The sequence below is a fragment of the Pristiophorus japonicus genome, chromosome 20 (genome assembly GCF_044704955.1).
Source record: "Pristiophorus japonicus isolate sPriJap1 chromosome 20, sPriJap1.hap1, whole genome shotgun sequence".
In the NCBI taxonomy this organism is placed as follows: domain Eukaryota; kingdom Metazoa; phylum Chordata; class Chondrichthyes; family Pristiophoridae; genus Pristiophorus; species Pristiophorus japonicus.
The window spans coordinates 61,073,143-61,088,459 of NC_091996.1; the positions used below are offsets into that span (position 1 = coordinate 61,073,143).

The 15,317-nt window shown below is 44.1% G+C and overlaps 1 protein-coding gene across 5 annotated transcripts in view; it reads right to left on the reverse strand.

Annotated features, from left to right (window-relative positions):
• pnpla7b (patatin-like phospholipase domain containing 7b) overlaps window positions 1-15,317 on the reverse strand; it is a 354,575-nt gene that overhangs the window by 284,860 nt on the left and 54,398 nt on the right. For all 5 annotated transcript variants that reach the window (XM_070862864.1, XM_070862865.1, XM_070862863.1 and 2 more), the window contains 4 exons: window positions 13,487-13,627; window positions 8,423-8,582; window positions 6,048-6,128; window positions 3,325-3,453 (listed from right to left, as the gene is read on the reverse strand). In XM_070862864.1, the coding sequence (XP_070718965.1) occupies window positions 3,325-3,453; window positions 6,048-6,128; window positions 8,423-8,582; window positions 13,487-13,627 (511 nt within the window). The remainder of the gene's footprint in view (window positions 1-3,324; window positions 3,454-6,047; window positions 6,129-8,422; window positions 8,583-13,486; window positions 13,628-15,317) is intronic.

Below are 15,317 nucleotides of genomic sequence, written 5' to 3' on the forward strand. Positions count from 1 at the left end.
GTGGTGTTACATTAGCTACCGATCCAGAGTCGATAGACTGTTGGAAAACGATCACCAATGCATCCACTATTTCTAGGGCTACTTCCTTAAGTACTCTGGGATGCAGATTATTAGGCCCCGGGGATTTATCGGCCTTCAATCCATCAATTTCCCTAACACAATTTTCCGCCTAATAAAGATTTCCTTCAGTTCCTCTTCTCACTGGACCCTCGGTCCCCTAGTATTTCTGGAAGGTTATTTGTGTCTTCCTTCGTGAAGATAGAACCAAAATATTTGTTTAACTGGTCCGCCAGTTCTTTATTTCCCATTATAAAAATTCACCCGAATCTGACTGCAAGGGACCTACGTTTGTTTTCACTAATCTTTTTCTCTTCACATATCTATAGAAGCTTTTGAAGTCAATTTTTATGTTCCCAGCAAGCTTCCTCTCATACTCTATTCTCCCCCTCCTAATTAAACCCTTTGTCCTCCTCTGCTGTATTACAAAATTCTCCCAGTCTTCAGGTTTGCTGCTTTTTCTGGCCAATTTATATGCCTCTTCCTTGGATTTAACACTATGCTTAATTTCCCTTGTTAGCCACGGTTGAGCCACCTTCCCCGTTTTATTTTTACTCCAGACAGGGATGTACAATTGCTGAAGTTCATCCATGTATGCCTTGTATACCCTCGTCCAGGTCATTAATATAAATTAAAAAGGGCAGTGGTCCTAACATTGACCCCTGGAGGACACCACTGCACAATTCCCTCCAGTCTGAAAAACACCCAGTCTCTCGCTCTGCTTTCTATCCCTTTGCCAATGTTGTATCCATGCTGCCAGTGCCCCTTTAATCTCATGGACTTCAATTTTGCTAACAAGTCTATTATGTGGTATTTTACCAAACACCTTTTGAAAGTCCATATACACAACATCAACCGCACGACCCTGATCAACCCTCGCTTAACTTCATCAAAGAACTCAATTAAGTTAGTCGAACACAGATTTAACAAATCCATGCTGGTTTTCATTTATTAACCCATATTTTTCCACGTGCCAATTAATTTTGTAACGGATTATTGTCTCAAAATGTCCCCACCACCGACATTAGGCTGACTGGCCTGTTTATCCCTCTCGGCTTTTTTGAACAGGAATGTAAAATTTGTAATCCTCCAGTCCTCTGGCAACAGTCCCATATCCAAGAAGGATTGGAAGATTGTGGCCAGAGCCTCTGTAATTTCCACCCTCACTTCCCTCAGCAACCTAGGATGCATCCCATCTGGACCTGGTGACTTTTTTCTATTTTGAGAGCTACCAACCTTTTAAATACCGCCTCTTTATCTATTTTTATCCTATCTAATTTCTCTACTGTCTCTTCCTTTACTATGACATTTACAGCATCCTCTTCTTTTAATGAAGACAAATGGCAAGTACTCACTTACTACCTCAGCCATGCTCGGCCTCCGCAAGAAGATCTCCTTTTTGGTCGCTAATCGGCCGCATCTTCTACTAGTTACATGTTTATAAAAGACTTTTGAGTTCCTTTTCATCTTACCTGCTTATCTATTTTCATACACTCCCTTTGTCCCTGTTATTCCTCTTTCAGTGCTCCTCTGGACTTTTTGTACTCAGCTTGGTTCTCTACTGAATTATGAACCTGATATTTAACATAAGCCTCCATTTTCTGTTTGCTATTAATCTCTAGATCTTTAGTCACCCAGGGAGCTCTAGCTTTGGATGCCCTTCTTTTCCTCCTCATGGGAATGTGTCTAGTCTGTACCCAAATTATCTCCTCCTTGAAGGCCCCCCATTGCACATTTACTGTTTAACCTGACAATCTTTGATTCTAATCCAACTGTGCCAGATTCTTTTACAACACTGAAATTAGCCCTCTTCCAGTTGAATATTTTCACATTTGATTTTTCCTTGTCCTTTTCCAGAACTATTCTAAACCAATGCTATTGTGATCGCTGTTTCCCAAATGCTCTCCCACTGAAACATGCTCCACTTGCCTCACTTCATTCCCAGAACCAGATACAGCACTGCTTCCTTCCTCGTTGGGCTGATAACATGCTGATCAAGAAACTTCTCTAGCATACATTTCAAGAATTCCTCCCCTTCTTTGCCCTTTACAGTTATTTTCCCAGTACCCCAATATCACTACTCTAAAGATCATGCATCTTTCTGCAATTTGCCCTCAAATTTGCTCGCCTATCTCCATCCCACTATTTCATGGCCTACTGTATACACCCAGCAACATAATAGCTCCTCTGTTGCTGCTTAATTCTAACCAAATAGAGTCTGTCTTCGATCCCTCAAGTACAACATCCCTTTGTAGTGCTGTAACAGTGTACTTGTAACATTTCTAGTATGTGACCAAAATATATGTCAATGGGCAAGGGTCTGTGCCTGCTTTCACTCATGCTAAAGAATGGGTCATCCATTGTTGAACTTTCTTGGTGGATCCATATCTGCTGTCAGCTCTTTGCATGGTGACTGGCTAGTGGTTAGGGGTTTAGTTACGAGATAAGTGCCAACTCTGCCAATAATTAATGTGTGAGAGAAATGTGGGAGGGGGAAGGGGCAGACAGGCGGGCAAGGCAGCACAGGGTGGGTACGGAAGAATAGGATTACACACATCATTGTTCAGTGCTCAGCCGTACCACACCATTAGGTGCACCATATAAGGTCATCAGCTATACCTCAATGAAGAGTCGGTATTTACAAAAAGATCATAGTATTCCACTTCACTTTTGCATATGTAACATTCCCAATCCATTACTTGTTTGATATGGAGACCCTGCCTGAACAACCTGCACAACTTTTCTTTGGGCAAGGCTTCAAGTGATTCCTTCAGTTAATCAAATTATTATAGGACAATAATTACAGTGCACACCTGCTTCAGTATATAGATCACGGAAAAGGAAATCAGACAGTTGGACCTTGCCAAAGTTCACAAATTAAGATGCTATTATATTACGACGGTGCTGTCAAATACAACAGGAGGATCTCGTGCAGTAGACAGCACTCCGCAGTGAAAATCGCCCAACCTATCTTGTTCCAGGGCAGTGAAAACCCACTTCTTGCGGATCTGGCATTGAACTACCTCTTTTGTGGATCTACTCAGCCACAGGAGACCAATCTTAATTGTGAACATGGGAGTGTGATACAGAAGGTTGCTCTGGTGTCACCCCCCCCCCCCCCCCCCCCCCCCACCTCCACGATTCAGACCACACCGAACCAGCAACCTCCCCGCCCCCCACTCCCAGGACTAAACTCAGCAATGCAAGTCAAATACTCAGCTGCACCCTGCACTGCAGCAGTTGCTGTAAATACCAATGTATTCTTACCTGAACCACTCTGACCAGGGTCTCTGGGTACTTCTGGAAGACTGACTGAAAAGCGCTGGCTGGCAATCGCAGAACAGTGGATGTGCACACTGCCCGGGCAGACACAGTTTTATATGGAGCAGGGTAACCCTGCAAATTCAGCAAAACAGTAACACTTTAGCAAACTAATAGATCACACGACATTTTAAAGCACACCATATACAGTATTGCTACTCCAATGTAACCTCATCATGGCACTTAATTTCATCTGGTCAAAATAACGAAGGAAGGCCACATGTGGGGATGTGGAGAGGTGAATCAGGAAGGAGAAGTCGCTTTGCTCGGCCGAGCAACATCCCCAAGGAACAGTTTGCCATTTAGGTAAACTTCAGTTACTTACATCAAGATTGTTTCATTACAGGCCTAAGGAACAATGCAGCGGAAGGCGAATAATGTTCCCTTATGTAGGTATTATAGAAATTAAAAACACATTAGGTGTCCCCCAATGACTCAGTGGGTATAGACAATGCCCTGCGTAGGACTATGCCATGCACAACAAAGAGGCTCAGATTCATACCTTCTCATCTGTGCATGTTAGCTGGCCTCAGCAATGGTTGGAGCACTACAATCAGTTTCAGTGCCCCAGGCGAAGAAAGGTGGGGAGCGATTGGGGTTGGGTGTGACAGTCAGCCAGGGTTTCCGCACCCCATCGTTATCCAATGATTTCTGTTGGAAGTGTGTGCGAGTGTGGGAGTCAGTCGAGGCTAGGGTCGGGAGCAGGCTCAGCTGATAGTCAACTGGTTTTCACTCGATCGGGTCAAGTGAAGAATGACCATTTTGGGGCCAGGTAGCAGAGGTGTTCTTGACCTCTATGACTCAAGCAAGAAAAAAAAAGGAACTTGTATTTACATAGTGTCTTTCATGACCACAGGACATCCCAAAGCACTTTACAGCTAATTAAGTACTTTCAAAGTGTAGTCATTGCTGTAATGTAGGAAATGCAGCAGCCAATTTGCACACAGCAAGCCCCTACAATCAGCAATGAGATAAATGACCAGATCATCTGTTCTACTGATGTTGGTTGAGGAATAAATATTGACCAGGACACAGAGGAGAACTGCCCTGCTCTTCATTAAAAAATAGTACTATGGGATCTTTTACGCCCACCCGAGAGGGCAGACGGGACCTCAGTTCATCCAATGGATGGCACCTCTGTACTCTCTGTGCAGCACTGGAGTGTCAGCCTAGGTTATGTGCTCAAGTCTCTGGAGTGGGACTTGAACCCACAACCTTCTGACTCAGAGGCAGGAGCTTGTCTGAGCAAAGAAAAGGGGAGATACACGGAAAAATAATGCATGCACAATATTGAAGTTGTATCAATATTGAGTCGCTTAGAGTGTGAAAGGGGGGGGAGCCTTTCCGTTCGTTCCCGCGGGGGGGAAGGGGGGGGGGAGCCGTTCCGTTCGTTCCCGACGGCGGGCGGGGGTGGGGAGGGAAACGGCTGCCTCAACTTTGAGGCTTCCTGCACCTTCTCACTGTTGCAAGAAGCCTCAGTGCTGATCATGGAAGGGCAATGTGCTTTTATCAAAAAATGTTCAAAAATGAAACAACTACAAAAATGGCCGAATGCCAATGTTTCCTTCACACTGCGTGTGCGCGAACGCTTCAACGCGCACGCACAGCATTGCCGGCAGGAAAAAAACTAATTTAAATGGTACCCGCCCCCCCCCCGGGTGCCGCGCCAGGCAGACAAGGAGCTGCAGGGCGCTCGAGAATAGCGCTTTTTTTTTAGGCGCCGTTTTAGGCGCGAAAAACAGGCGCCCAGCTCGGAGGGGCGCCCGTTTATCGTGTGGAAACTTGGGCCCTTAGAGTTGGAAGTGGGACTGGATGAAAGGAGTGCATGGGAAGTCCATAAGTAGCCAGACCTGAAGATCCAGTACCTGTACAAGTCAATCAAACTCAAAGCACATAAAGCAAGAACTTCCTGCCTTATTTGATAAGTTAACTTCCCAGTATGGAACGGACTGTTGAGCTGTAATAATTGGCCTCAGTACTCTTGGTCTTTGAGGTGTGGGGGTGGGATTCAGCCACAATTCCTGCATCTGAACACTATCCAGTGACTCCTACTGGAAAACACACTTGTGCGTGTTGGGTGAGGGCAGCATTATAGTTGGTTGTGATGTGCCCCAATATCCAACAGCCTGCTGGCACTCACTGTCTGGGCTCACACATTCTGGGTGAGGTAATGGTGACCAAGTAACCATACCCCAACAGGAGCCAGGAGGGGAGAAAAATTCAGACATTTAAAAAAAAAAGAGATTGGTTAGAAACCCAGCAGGTTTCATTAGATAGAATTCCAAGATACGAGGGAGGGGTAAAGCCGGGGGAGGGGAAAGGCCGAGGGAGGGGGAGCGGGAGGGGTAAAGGCAGGGGAGGAATGATCTAGTAAAATATAACCAGACATGAGGGCAATTAATTCCAGTAATTGTATGAGGAAAAGTGTATTGCACTCTGTTTAATAGGAACACAGAGGAGCCATGCTTTGTGAAAAGAACATACATTTCTATAAATCAAAAAACTGAACAATGTTAAATATTTTACAAAAATTAAAAAACTGTCAGAATAAAATTCCAATCCAAACCGCCCCGCACAGATCACAAGAATTTATTTAAAAGTGCATGACTCACTCCAGGCAACTAACACCCTCAATAAAATTGCCTGCATGTTGTGGTGTATTTACTCACAGTGATGACATCCAGGATACTGAGGAGACTGTGCACACTGTCACCTGGCAGTACTTCTTTCACAACAACCTCAGTGCCATCCTAATCAAGCAAAGAACAAAAATTAACATTCAAGTAACTACATAAAGTGCCAAAGTCATTAATTTGACTCCATTAACCCTACTAACCACTGCAAAATGTATATTTTGATTGTTACTCGACACAGTGTATCGGTGTAAGAGATAGGTACGAGATCATGAATCTGAAAACTGTGGGTTCCAATGCTGAGCGTGTCGACTGACTGCAAGTGGGAGCTTAGCTGATTTCCCCACCTTTAAAACATCCTCAAAACACATCCCTTCAACTTGAATTTTAATCATCCCTCTTGATTTCACCCTTCAAAAGGAACTTGGTCCCCCAACCCTTACTTAACAAAAATCTATCTATAATATTTACCTATTCTATGTTATTTATTTATCTTAACATGTATTTTATAAGATTTCAAGTCATCTTATTTCAAGATGCTCCCGACGTCAACCATGCCATGGTAGGGAGGCATTAACTGAAGGCCCACTGGGCAAGAAACAAGGCGAGTTTCATCCCAGGATACTCTTGTAAGCGTCCTAGTAGCTAATTATGGAATGTCATTGACATGGAATGCAGATTGCATGGCCACCCTTTGATCACAAGAGAAGTTAGACACCGAGAAACCCAGAAAAGGGAACATTCGTGGCAAAATGGCTATTTTGTGGGTCTTTGCAAATACACCGGCTAGCTTATACTGCACATAAGTAATTGAAAGCTGATGCACAATTCACTGTTGGCTTCGCTCAGTCAGAAGGCTGTGGGTTCAAGGATATGATCCAAGCTGCCACTTGTGTGCCTTCGTCAGAGGAATGCCATCCTTCAGATGAAACATTAAACCAAGGCCACATCTGCCTGTTTGGGTGGTTAACCTAGGCATTAAAAATTTCATGGCACTATTCAAAGAGCAGTTAGCTCTCCAAGTATCCTGGTCAACATTACTCACTCAACCATCACTATCAAAAATAGATTAACTGGTCATTCACCTCATTACTGTTAGGGGACCTTGATATGTGCAAAGTGGCTGCCACTTCACCTTCAAAGCAATTTGTTTCATGTTAAGCCCTTGGGGGCTTTTCTGAGACATATATCTGCAAGCCTTCCATTCTTTCTTTCACTAATAACAAGACACTTGGCAGAGTTGTTTTGCTGCTGCACCGGTCTTGTAGACGTTAGGATTAATAAAAGAACGATTTGTTTATGTAATGTATGCATCTGTGAGGATGCTCACAGGTTTGTGGAGCTGTTGCATTGTGTGTGGATTAGCCAGTCACGTGATGTCCACAAGACTTAATAAAACCCCAGTCAGTTAGGTCTAGGTCACCCACGATGAGGTATGCGGTTGTTAGCCTGGTGGATAATCTGGTAATGTGTAGTGTGATTGTTAAACCTTTGTTAATAAACCAACGAGTTTGCAATAGCAGTGTTGCTATGAATTCTTAAGCAAAGAACCCATGAAGCAAATACAATACAGTTCATACTTTATTTCAGTCGTTCTGCAGTTCTTTTATTTGGAGTATTTATATTTAAGCAGTAAGGACATCACCAGGAATACAGCTGGGAGAGGCTGCAAAGCCTTTAATACGCTGGATCAATATCAGTAGAAATAAAGGGCATGGATTTGGATGAGTTACCTACTACGATTGTGAGAGGGAGCTGGATTAACATCAGTAGAGATACAGTCAGCAACACAGGGTGCTGGGGACAAGGAGTTACTGAGTGACAGTGAGAGCGAGCTGGATTAACATAGGTGGAGATACAGTCAGCAACACAGGGTGCTGGGGGCAAGGAATTACTGAGTGACAGTGTGAGGGAGCTGGATTAACATCAGTAGGGATACAGTCAGAAACACAGGGCACTGGCTTGGATGAGTTACCGAGCCAGACAGTGTGAGAAAGTCAGATTAACATGGGTAGAGTAGTCAATAACAGGATGGAAGATCTGGCAGAGATACAGTCAGTAGCAGAAGACACTGGCTGGGAGGATTTATTGGGCCTGACAATGTGATTAAATCCCCTGTCACAACTGAACCATCTTGAGTAATTACTATTGGCCACAATGTAAACTCAGCTCCATCACATACGTCAAACAGTGCAACTCTTCTCGGACAATAACTCCAACGTGATTAGCCTGCACTATTTAAACATAACTATTAAAAAAGATAGAAAAGGGAGCATATTAAAATTAGTAATCCTCTAACAGTTTGATTTTTTGATGTGAGCCAGAACATGCCACTGCTCAACAGTACTGGAACAAAATGATTGTAAATGGTTAAAGCTGCTCTTCGGTACAGGGGTGAAGCACATTCTTACATTCTCGTTGATGCAGAGTTCCAGCCGCCCGTCTTGTACCACGTAAATGCTGTCGTCGATCTCGCCTGGACGGAAGATGTAGTCCCCGTCGTGGAACTGCACGAAGAACATGTGCTTACACAGTTCCAGAAACAGTGGTTTCTCAAAGTGTCCCAACACTCTGCAAGCATAAAGAGCGACACAATTTAGCGCTGCAATGCCAGTAACAAAAGATGCTGCAAATGCACAGCGGGCCCACCGGGATCAGTAAAAGAGATAGGTTTGCGTTTGAGTGTAGGCTCTATCAGAAGGTTCAACACTGTGCTCACACTGACCCTCATTCGTGATTCACAGCAGAGCCAGTCACTGGTGTGATCAGTCCCGATTTATTTTCGTAAGGAGCTTCACTCACATCACTACTATTTACACTCCCTTATTGGCACTGCACCCATACTATAAACAATCAAATCAGAACCAGCTCTGAAACAGCTATGTGCTCACCCAGGGCTTTCCCTGCTTCCTGTAAAGGCGCAGAATGGAACTGGTATTTTGCAATCAAAGAGTGTATATATATAGCTCAGTGGGGAGAACCGAACCATACAATAATTCCCTGGTGTGTGCCGAGTGTCCCAACTTTACTTTTTCTATGTTGTTTAGTATCCTAATAATATGTAATTAATGTTAAACCATGCCATGGGAGGGAGGCATAAACTGAAGGCCCACTGAGGGAGAAATAATCTGACAGAGTTTCATCCCAGGCTGCTCTTGTGAGCCTCCTAAAAGCCAATTCAGGAATATCAATAACATTTAGCACTGCAATAAAAAAAAAAGACAGCAATTCCCTGGTGTGCACTGAGTTCACTGCTCTCGGCCAGGTCAGTTACTGGCACATGGCAATTGCCAACAGGAAACCCCTGCTTTTAGACTGAGGTGGAGGGAAAAGAATAAAAATATATATATAGTTTTTAAAAATCAGCCAGGGTCCCCTATTAACCATCTGATGACTTTCACTGGAGGTATCCATGTGTTGACATCTGGTGGGGACAGATTTGGTCTTTGCTGTGATGTCCCCTCCCAGTGGTGAAGTAGCCCCCTCCCAAACACTATCTAGGCTCATACCTGGGCAGCCGTGTGTTACCAGATGCGGCTTGTATCTGCAGAACAGCACCAGAGTGCAGGTCAGTGCCTTCAGTAGAGCAGTAGCAGTAAGGGAAGTTTCCCAGAATTTGACTCTGGATGTACATACACTGCATGTCACAGTGTTATTCAGGATAGTCTGAGTTCCATTCTCTCATTGGAGTACAGTTCCACAGATGCGTACAGCCTCCAACACTTCAGGGAACAGTTCAGTCAAATTGCTATTTTCGTGCATAGGCCTAGTCAGCAAGTGCAGACAGATTATTTTATGATTAATTTAGTCACAGACGAGTCCGATCTTGTCCTCACCCAATGTGCACTTTCCAGCAGTAATCAACAGCAGAACCCCTAGCTTCCCTTCCCCCACCCGGTGACTGGGAGGCCAATGGTAGTACTCGGACCACTGACCAGGCCGAGATTAGTACAGATTGGGGATCGAATCTAAGGCCTTACAGACTGCATGGCTTAATATTGCAGTACCTTTACCACTGGGTCATCAGGGTACGGGACCCAAATTTATAAAACGACCAGAAGTTCAGATCCCTCATTTGAACAGATCATGGCCGATCTGTTCTGAACACCCCACCAAAGGAAATAGTTTTCTCTACCTACCCTATCAAATCCTTTAATCATCTTCATCACCTCAATTAGATCATCCCTTAATCCGCTATACTCAAGGAAATTTAAGCCTAATCTATGCAATCTGTCTTCATAATTTAACCCTTTTAGCTCAGGTATCATTGTGGCGAATTTGCGCTGTATCCCTTCCAATATGTCCTGTGGTGCGTTGCCCAGAACTGAACACACTTCTCTAAATGGAGTCTAACCAGAGCTTTATATAAGTGTAACTTAACTTCCACCCCTCTTGAGATAAAGGCCAACATTTTATTAGCCTTTTGTACCTGCTCGCTAGCTTTTAGTGATGGAGGTCAGGTAGCTCAGTTGGTCAAGCATTAGCCTCAGGGCCAAATGGTCTGGATTTTGAATGCTGTAGAGCTTCTTCATCCTTCCAAAGGTGGATAAAATGAACACTATATGCCTTGGAACTAGGAAAGAAAGCAGGAGCCTGAAGGGACAGAGCAGTGCTTGAAACACTGTTACAGCATCATCTAGCTGCTCATTAAACCATGAACAGTGATGCACCCAAAAGGCACTGAGTCAGCCTGATAGAGACAGACCTCTGTGAATAATCGCCCTTGCTTAGAACGAGAGACCCAAAGCATGAAAACAGGGCCTCCATGATCTTGGCTTAAAGTAGATATGTAATTAAAAAAAGATTCTGGTTATTTTAAACTTGAGGGGAATAGTGCAAATATAAGTACATTTTCATGGAAGATGTCTCATGTTCAGAGTCTCAGTAAAAGCTAGCATAGAGTAATCAATCCTTTATGTATAACTGCAGTGTAATTTAGTTTTATTTTAATTTAGTCTCTCCTCCATTGTGCATGCTTCCACTCTGATCTACCTAGTCGTAGCCAGAGAATCTCCTGCAATGGCTTCTTCTCCCACTCCCGTACCGTAACCTCTGGGGTCCCCCAAGGACCGCTCCTTGGCCCCCTCCTATTTCTCAGCTACATGCAGTCCCTCGGCGACATCATCTGAAACCACGTCAGTTTCCACATGCACGCTGACGACACTCGCCTCAGCTCTACCTCACCACCACCGCTCTCGACCCCTCTGCTGTCTCTGTCAAACCGTTTGTCCAATTTCCAGTCCTGGCTGAGCCGAAATTAACTTCAATTAAACATTGGGAAAACTGAGGCCACAAACTCCGTTCCCTAGCTACCAATTCCATCGCTTTCCCTGGCCATTGTCTCAGACTAAATGAGACTGTTCACAACCTCAGCATCCTATTTGACCCGGAGCTGAGTTTCCGGCCCCAAATCCTCTCAATCACCAAAACCACCTACTTCCACATCCATAATATCAGCCATCTCCACCCCTGCCTTAGCCCATCCACTGCTGAAACCCTCATCCATGCCTTTTCTACCTCCAGCCTTGACTCGACTATTCCAATGCTCTCCTGGCCGGCATTCCATCTTCCATAACTTGAACTCATCCAAAACTCTATAGCCTGTATCCTAACTCACACCATGTCCTGTTCACCCATCACCCCTGTACTTGCTGACCTACACTGGCTCCATTTTAAAATTCTCACCCTCGTGTTCAAATCCCTCCATAGCCTCATTGTTCCCTATCTTTGTAATCTCCTCCAGCCCTACAACACCGCGAGAACTCGGTGTTCCTTCAACTCTGACCTTTGACATCCCCCACTTGCTTCGTCGCACCATTAACGGCTGTGCCTTCAGCCATCTAGGCCCCAAGCTCTGGAATTCCCTCCCTAAACCCCTTCGCCCCTCATTCCTCCTTTAAGGCACTTCTTAAAACCTACCTCTGGGACCTAGATTTTGATCACCCGTCCTAATGTCTCCTCCTTTGGTTCGGTGTTAATTTCTGTCTATAATGCTTCTGTGAAGCACCTTGGGACGTTTTACCATGTTAAAGGTACAATATAAATGCAAGTTAATATCACTTCTGACTACAGTAAACACCATTTTATAGCACAAGTACAAGTGCTGTGCTGTGCTGTCATCCTGTTATTACAACCCTTCAAATAATTGTATAAATGTTTAGCTGCTGACATTTCCAGTATTTTCCAATATTAAAAAGTGCTCTCTCTGGAGGGCAGAACACGAGCCCAATAAAATGATAATGCAGCTCAAAGCTTGAGTCATACCTTCCCGAATACGACTTACAATTTACCAGCATTTTAGAATTATTTAACCCATTCCATGCAGCATTATAATTAATCCCGTCATTAGCCTATAACAATATACAGAAGATAAATCACTCAGGTGCAGTGGGAACTGAAGATTGATGCATGATTGTAGAAAGCATCAGAAGGTATAGTATCTTTTCCCATTTCACTTCCACCCTTCTATTTGTGTAGCTTCATCTCTCCCCCTCATCACCTGGATCTCCTCCCTCCCTCTCACACCACCTCTCCGCTGGCCCATCTCCCATTATTTGCTCACAATCACGCCAGTTCTTTCTTGGTAACTCAGGCCTCTAACCCTGGGGATGAGCCACATGGCTCTTCTCAGCCCTGTTTCCAGCACTTGGGCTCTTGCGAGCCAGAACTCGACTCGGTCTGACCATGACCAGTTTGATCATGGCCTCCTAAGACTTTAATTCAGCTGTTTTGGCTGTATTAAAAGACTTGCATTTATATAGCACCTTTCAAAGACCTCAGGATATCCCAAAGTCCTTTGCAGCTAATGAAATACTTTTTGAAGTGCAGTCATTGTTGTAATGTAGGAAACGTGGCGGCCAATTTGCACAAAGCACGATCTCACAAACAGCAATGTGATAATGACCAAATAATCAGTTTTAATGATGTTGGGTTGAGGGATAAATATTGGCCAGGACACCGGGGAGAACTTCCCTGCTTTTCCTTGAAATAGTGCCATGGGACCTTATGCGTCCACCTAAGAGGGCAGATGGTGCCTCAGTTTAACGTCTCGTCCAAAAGATGGCACCTCCAACAGTGCAGCACACCCTCAGTACTGCACTGGAGTGTCAGCCTAGATTGTGTGCTAAAGTGTCTGGAGTGGGACTTGAACCCTCAACCTTCAGAGGAGAGTGTGTTATCACGGAGCTATGGCTGATATGTTGGATATAGTTCAAAATTCTTTTGGCTTTGCTGTTTTCTGCTCTGCATTGCTTGGATATGTTTAGCATCAGGACTACTGAGACTGGTTGCATGGCTGTTACCAGTGCTGGTAGTGATGGAGACAAGATGAAGAATTAGGAGCATCACTCAAAAAATGTATTGCTACATTAAACGGCAGTGGATTAAGTACAATTGTCCCATAAAGGAACACCAAATAGGCCTAGCAACAGCACTGAATTTGTGTGGTGTAACTGGCCTGACTCGAGAATGCTTACCTAACATTCTTGAGCATATAAAGAACCTCAGAAGGCAAGTGGGAATTTTTCACATCAAATTCAGTCAGGTCAGCCTCCAGTAGTGAGGAGGGTGGCTCCTTTGGCTGCAGGATTGGAGGCTCCTTCTTGAGGCGGAGTATCCTGCAAGAGCATGAGTAAAACAAATGAATATTGCAATTAGAAGTTGCGAGTAATATATATTTTTTCTTTTCTTTTTTAAATTGCTGAGGTACATTGAATATAGCATGAATATAAATGATGACTGGAAGCAGTTGAACACAAGTCTCTGTCAACATTACTCTGAAGGGTTCATCGATTAACAAGTGCCCCCACACTCAGTAAACGCTGTTAGGCACCCGCCCTGAACTGATGGCCCCTATCTCGCAAACAGTGCCATCGCCTCACACACTGCTTTCTTTTATTGAGGCTGCCCATCTAAACCATTGCATTTTGAGGCCACTGCACAATAGGAGCACTGGCTGATTCTGATTTGAGAACAAAAATTCTTACTTCAAAAGTAAAAATTAACAAAAGACATAAAATATCCACCAAACCCAGTTCTGATTGAGGATAACGGTCAATGAATAGTTCCCACCATTTACACCAAATATCTGTGTTTATGCCAGAGTCCTCCAAAGCTGCTACAGCAGTACCCCAATGCTTTCCATGAATTCAAGAAGTCCACATTCAATACCGGCAGTCAAACTTCACAATCCTGTAAGCCCAAGCAGTGTCAGCCCCACCTTGCACACAGAGTTAACCATCAGCTGAAAATGTGCAACTTGTGCACAACATTATCATCTGGAACTCCATACCTTGTGTGCAGAGTTATCCAAAACCATGGTACTCTGTAACTTGTACACAACATTAACCATTATTGGAACGCTGCACCTTGTACATAGAGTTAGTCATCAGCTGGACGCTGTACACAGAGTTAACCATCAGCTGGATACAGTCCCTTGTATACAGTTAACCATCAGCTGGATGCTGTCCCTTGTACACAGAGTTAACCATCAGCTAGACACTGCACCTGTATGCAGAATTATCAGCACCTGCTGAGTCAGGTTTTTTTGCCTGATACAAGTGCTCCAAGTCTCTCTGCACGGTCAGCAACCAGGGTCAGTTTTGTGAAAAATGTGACCTTATAACAGCTTTGAGAGTGCACCATGAGGCTCTACCATCTGACACACCAAAACAAAATGGCAGTCAGCTTGCCTCACGTAATCACCCGATACCATGAGAATTGAGGCAGGACTCTTTTTTTAAAAAAAAATACGTACATTCTTGTAAAAATCATACGAATAGTAAAGCTGTAATTGGGGGCAAAAAGGTTTGCATTATCGTTCTTCGTAAAAATACAAGTGATGACAAGGACCCTTTGGCCCAAAGTTCATCCCACTATTACCTCAACTATCCCATTACAACACAAGGTTACAACCAAACAAATCTCAGCTTTAAGCCTCTTGCTTTCAGTCCATGACTCTACTGTAGTGCATACAGGCAGCAATAGCCAATATGAATTGCATCTACTGTTTCACTTCAACAACTTGTATTTTATACAGCGCCTTTAATGTAGTGAAACGCCACAAGGCACTTCACAGGAGTATTATAAGACAGAAATTGACACATAACCACACAAGGAGAAATTATGACAGACTTGGTCAAACAGGTAGGTTTTTTAAGGAGCGTCTTAAAGGAAGAAAGAGAGATAGAGAGCGAGGGGGAGAGATTTAAGGAGGGAATTCTAGAGCTTAGAACCTCGGCAACAGAAGGCACAGCCACCAATGGTGGAGCGATTATAATCAGGGATGCTCAAGAGGGCAGAATTAGA